Here is a 5,359-nt window from a genome sequence, read left to right as displayed (position 1 = left end):
TATTTGAAGGCCAAAAGGTGAAACTGTAGTGGGCACCCTACGTAACTGCTGCAGAAAAGGGAGCTCCAGGATAAGGTAAATTCCTTGAAGTAACTCACACTTTTAAAGCTTCCTGTACTCTCAGCACTTCATTTCACCCGTTTTGTCCCTCACAGCTGGGATGTCAGCCAGGTATTTTCCTACTATCCCATGTGTGCCCAACCACTGCCACCTGCCCACATGGCTTTGCCAAAGGATTGCACCAGCCACACAGAGACACTCATCCATCACAGCACAGTGCATCCAGGAGCCCAGCTCTGCCTCCATCTCAAGGAGAGACAAGGCAGAGATACCTAACCATCCTTTAGGTTCATAAGTCACTGCAGCCAAATAAGAACCTGGCCCACCCAAAAGGGGACAAGACGCCGCCACATGGAGAGCCTCTTGAAGCATCCTGTTTTCCTCACCTGTGCCTCCCCAGGGAGGCCCTCCTGCACTCTGGTGCATTCTTGCAAAGCACATGGAGGAGCAGAAACCCCATCTCAGCCTACATGATGGCCGTCTTGACCTCATATTCACAATTCCTTGTGCCAGGGGGAGTGTCCTGCCTACCACTGTCCTCTCTGTGTGCCCGCAGACGGCTCCAAGAAGAAAAACAAACACGGAAGCAGAAAGCCAGGCAAAGGCACTGTGGAAAAGTGGGCCACCATCCAGCACTTTCCCCGTGGCATGCCTCCCCCAGCCCCTCAGCTCCTCCCTGCTACTTCAGCATGGCTGCCCTTCAGAGAGGAGCTGGTGGATCTGGAGCAAAAGCCGGGAGCACCGGCCTGGGGGGTGGAGGGGCAGTTTGGATACGCGTGGCCCTTGCCGGGGCTGTGCAGCGAGGCCGGGCTCTGCCGGGCACGGGGAGCGACGGGGGTGCCCGGCCAGGGCGACTGCCCGTGCAAAGCATGTGCCCATCCGCAGCCTGCGTGTTCTGTTTTTCTTTGCCGTTCCAATGAAAACAATCGTAAATAACTGTAATAAACCCCACCACACCGGCCAAGGGCAAGAGTGGGTGGGTGGGCACTCGTCCTGCACAGCCCGGGTGGCAGCGGGGAGAAAACAGGAGATGGAGGGACGTGGGAAGTGGGGAGCGTGCCGGTATCCCCACATCCACCTCCCGCGTACGGCGCCCGTGTTTGTGGAAAAAGGTGGATTTCGGATCTCGCCTCCGGGAGAGGGGCCGGCCCCGCGGACTCCCACGCGGGTTCTGGGGCCTCACGCCGGCGGATCCGGGCACCTGCACCGCGGCGGCGCCGGAGGGACGGACCTCGCCCTGCCCGGGCAGCGCGGCCGGAGCGCTCAGCCCCACGCGTGTCGGCGGCGCCGCGCTGCAGCGACACGGGCGGACGGGGCGCCGAGGGGCAGCGGCGATGCGCGGGGCCGGACGGGGTGCGCGAGGTGCCGCGGAGCCCCGCTTTGTTCCCGGGGGAGGCGCTGAGCGCGGGGTGCCTTCCCCAGCCGCCCGTCCCCTTCCCGCGGGTCTCCGAACACGCGTGTGCCCCGCTGCCTGCGCGCGCTGGGTGCCGGGGTTTGGGGATTTTTTTTTCCTTTTCTTCCCCCCTCCCTTTCCCTTTCCCTCCTCCCCCCCCCCCCCCCCCGCCCCGCTTGCTCCAGGTTTTACTTCTGGTTGCCTGTAAGGGTTTTGCTCCTCCCTTCTGAAATCCTATATTAGCCGCGGCCAAAGCCGTGTAAGGAACACAGCTCATTGTTGGCAAGTGCCGATGCGCTTCGCGGAGGGGCGAGAACCGGCTCCGGGGCTGCGGCAGCGATCGCGGCGCCGGTCACGTCAGCGCCGAGGAGAGGGAGCCGGAGAAGCCCTCTCTATGCTGGGTGACTCTCGCTGACTGATTCCACCGCCACCTTTGAAGGAGAAGAAGAAAGAAGCCGGGAGGTGAGTGCGGCGGTTCTCGTGGCTGGTGCCGGGTGTCCCTTTTGTGTGCAACAGGACTAACGTGACTGTATAAACACGCGAGGAAAGGTGTTTCTCAGCTGCCCGGCTTCATGTCCTGATCTGTGCATTACCGTGTTTTCACCAAAATAATTAGGACTTAATTCCAAAAGTTGCTGACAGCGGCTGGGTAGGACTTGCCAATTCTTTGCTTGTTCCTCGCAAGTTAGCGAGAGTGCCGTGGGAATCCGCTGCCTTGGCGGGCGAAGCCGGGGGGCTTGGGCGGCTCCGGAGCGTGCGGGAGGCGGCGGTGGCCGAACGCGGCGCTCCCCGATAGGTATGCGCGACTTGGAGTGGGGAGCCGTGCTGTGCTGCCCGCCGGCTTAGCGGAGGGGACCGGCATTTTCGTTCCGCGGGCTCCCCTTTTATTTTTCCTTTTGTACTCCATTGTGGAGACACTGTAAATTTTTTGGGAGTGTTTCTTTGTTTTTTTGTTTTTTTTTTAATTCCTTCCACCGGGAAGGAGAGAGGACTGCAGGACCAGCAAAGTAATTTCTGCCAGGGCCAGGCATATGCAGCTGGTCCGGGAGAGGGCAGCTGGATGTCCGAGGAGGGTGTATTTTCCTAATGTATTCACACGCTAACTTTCCAGGTGAGCCATGGCAGACCACATGATGGCCATGAACCACGGGCGATTCCCCGACGGATCCGGCGGGCTCCACCACCACCCTGCGCATCGGATGGGCATGGGGCAGTTTCCCACCCCCCATCACCACCACCAGCAGCAGCAGCCGCCGCAGCAGCACGCCTTCAGCGCCCTGATGGGCGATCATATACATTACGGAGCTGGGAGTATGAACGCGAGCAGCGGGGTGAGGCACGCCATGGGGCCGGGCAGCGTGAGCGGAGGGCACCCGGCCGGCAGCATGCCGCCCCCCGCCCGCTTCAGCGGCTCCCAGTTCATGGCCGCCCCCGTGGCCAGCCCCGGAGGGCAGCTGAGCGCCAGCATGCAGCTCCAGAAGCTGAACAACCAGTACTTCAGCCACCACCCCTACCCCCACGGCCACTACATGCCGGACTTGCACCCCGGTAGCCACCAGCTGAACGGCGGCAGCCAGCAGCATTTCAGGGACTGCAACCCCAAGCACGGCGGCGGCGGCGGCAGCGGCTTGCCTCCCGCCGTCCCCCACGTCCCCGCGGCAATGCTGCCGCCCAATGTCATAGACACGGACTTCATCGACGAGGAGGTCCTCATGTCCTTAGTCATCGAAATGGGGCTGGATCGCATCAAGGAGCTTCCCGAGCTGTGGTTGGGACAGAACGAGTTTGACTTCATGACAGACTTCGTTTGCAAACAGCAGCCCAGCAGGGTGAGCTGCTGATTCATTTAAAACAAACAAAGGACTTTTATCGGTGCGAATGAAAACATTCCCCTAGACACGGTGTCTCACTTTTCAGGGCTTGAAAAGGTGAGAATCTGGAAAGCAGAGTCAACTATGCGCTTGTATAATTTTATTTTTTTTTTAAATCGTTGCCACTTTTTTTTTTTTTTCTTTTTGTAGCTTTGTCACTCACCTCCCCTCCTGTAGTAATAATATCTAGCGAACTCTGTCTTTTTAAGTTGGTTGCCCCCCTCCCGACCTCCCTCTCTTAATTTCCTCGCAGTAACGTGCCCATAATTCCCACAGTGCCGGACTGTTAGACATTAATCTTGGCAAATTGCTTAATCTTGTGGATTTTGTAAACTATGATTTCCAATGACTTGAACTGCATTCAAATTCTGAGTGAACAGGGAAAAAAAAATTGCATTAGTTGGTTGCATGAACTTTGAAGGGCAGATACTACTGCACAAAAGCTGCCATCTTGCTTAATTTTTAACTATGCATTGCAGTGCAGACTAATTTTTTTTTTTTTTTTTTTCTGAATACGCTAAACTGGAAGCTTAACAGATGTGGGCCAAACCTTTCCAGATCAGGAAAAGTAATACTGTTACTTAAAAAGTCTGCTACCCATTCCCCCTCCCCCATATGTACAGACAATAATATGGTGTGGATGGAATGTTGACTAGTGGCAAACATTTCACAGATTTTTTTTATTTTGTTTCTGTCTTCAGCGTTTTGACACTGTGCTAATATAGTTTATTCAGTACATGAAAAGATACTACTGTGTTGAAAGCTTTTCAGGAAATTTTGACAGTATTTTTGTACAAAACATTTTTTTGAGAAAATATTGTTAATTTATTCTATTTTAATTTGCCAATGTCAATAAAAAGTTAAGAAATGCTTTAGTTTTTCTAGAAGTCATTTACCAGTATTTTTCTTCAAAATTCTTCCCCACTGTCCCTGGTAAGTAGAACATAACATCTATCTGTACAACCGTGTTGGTGTGCAAAGACATTCCAAGATAGAAAGTACACTACACCTATATATATGTCATGGTGAACTCTGTAGGTGAGCGGGATTTGAACATACTTACAGCATAAAGCCTCATGCATTACATTGTAATATGCCTGTCAGTGTGGTTTTCTGAGAAATAAAGTTGCCGAGGGCGCAACTTTTTTTGTGACTTGCCAACATACTTGCTTTAAATGTAGTTGTCCAGAGTTATGATGCATAAAGTATTTATTATATTTATCTATTAAACTTGTAATTTTATAAATCTGCTTTCATTTATATGGTAGACTTTGTTCTTTTGTATATTCATTATCTCACCTGGAAGAGCTATGTAAAAAGTGTTTGTAAATAACGTGGGAAGGGCGGGTGGTGGGTGTCACCCTCTGCCTCTCTCACCTCACAGGGTAACAGCAGATTGCTGCATCAGTCCAGATCTGCCTGACACTGGAACCAGTTTCATTGCATTTCCAGTGACTTGGGAGAAGGGGAATATATCAATGAAGTATTCCACAGTGGGACATCTCTGACCCCTCCCTGCCAGAAACTGCTGCCAACTTAAGCCACTGACACAAATCCATGCAGGTCTACTTCAAATATTTTGGAGAAAAACGCCCATTATTTAAAGGCATCTGACATTTAGTGCCAACTGTTGCTGTCTTCTGCCCTCACTTGGCCTTTGGCAAAGCTCCTGCACAAGTTATTAGTTTGGTGAGGGCTGTGGGATCAGGACCCTAATAATACATGTAATCCTGTTTAGCCATGCTTCCCAAGTTCGATAGAGGAGCAGTACCACTGAGCTTTCTTTTTGCTTACTTTTTAATCCATGTCTCCTGAATTAGGAAGGAAAACAGCATGGTGGATGTAGTTAAATTTTAAACCTGGTCACGTAAACAGGAGGATATCACCACACAATGGGAGTGTAAATAGCAGTGTTTTGAATCAAGCTGGGAAATTAAACTGATTACTATTTCTAAGATTGCCCCAGCTGGTGAGAAAAGTGATACTTGTCCTTCTTTGCCTTACAGACATGAAACAACTAACATGTTTATGGATG

General features: G+C 52.4%; 1 protein-coding gene across 1 annotated transcript; it reads left to right on the top strand.

Moving 5' to 3' along the window:
• Window positions 1–1,590: 1,590 nt before the first annotated feature.
• Window positions 1,591–5,359, top strand: CITED2 (Cbp/p300 interacting transactivator with Glu/Asp rich carboxy-terminal domain 2). Its single transcript, XM_083858440.1, has 2 exons — window positions 1,591–1,915; window positions 2,565–5,359. The coding sequence occupies exon 2, from the start codon at window positions 2,572–2,574 to the stop codon at window positions 3,292–3,294; it is 723 nt and encodes a 240-aa protein (XP_083714566.1). The 5' UTR covers window positions 1,591–1,915; window positions 2,565–2,571; the 3' UTR covers window positions 3,295–5,359.

This window comes from Zosterops lateralis, assembly GCF_965231275.1.
Source record: "Zosterops lateralis genome assembly, chromosome: 3".
Taxonomy (NCBI): domain Eukaryota; kingdom Metazoa; phylum Chordata; class Aves; order Passeriformes; family Zosteropidae; genus Zosterops; species Zosterops lateralis.
The sequence above is the reverse complement of the archived record's forward strand: the minus strand, read 5'-3'. Positions and strand labels throughout refer to the sequence as shown.

Coding starts and splice junctions, on each gene's coding strand:
- CITED2 (XM_083858440.1), top strand. CDS start 2,572: ATGGCAGACCACATGATGGCCATGAACCACGGGCGATTCCCCGACGGA.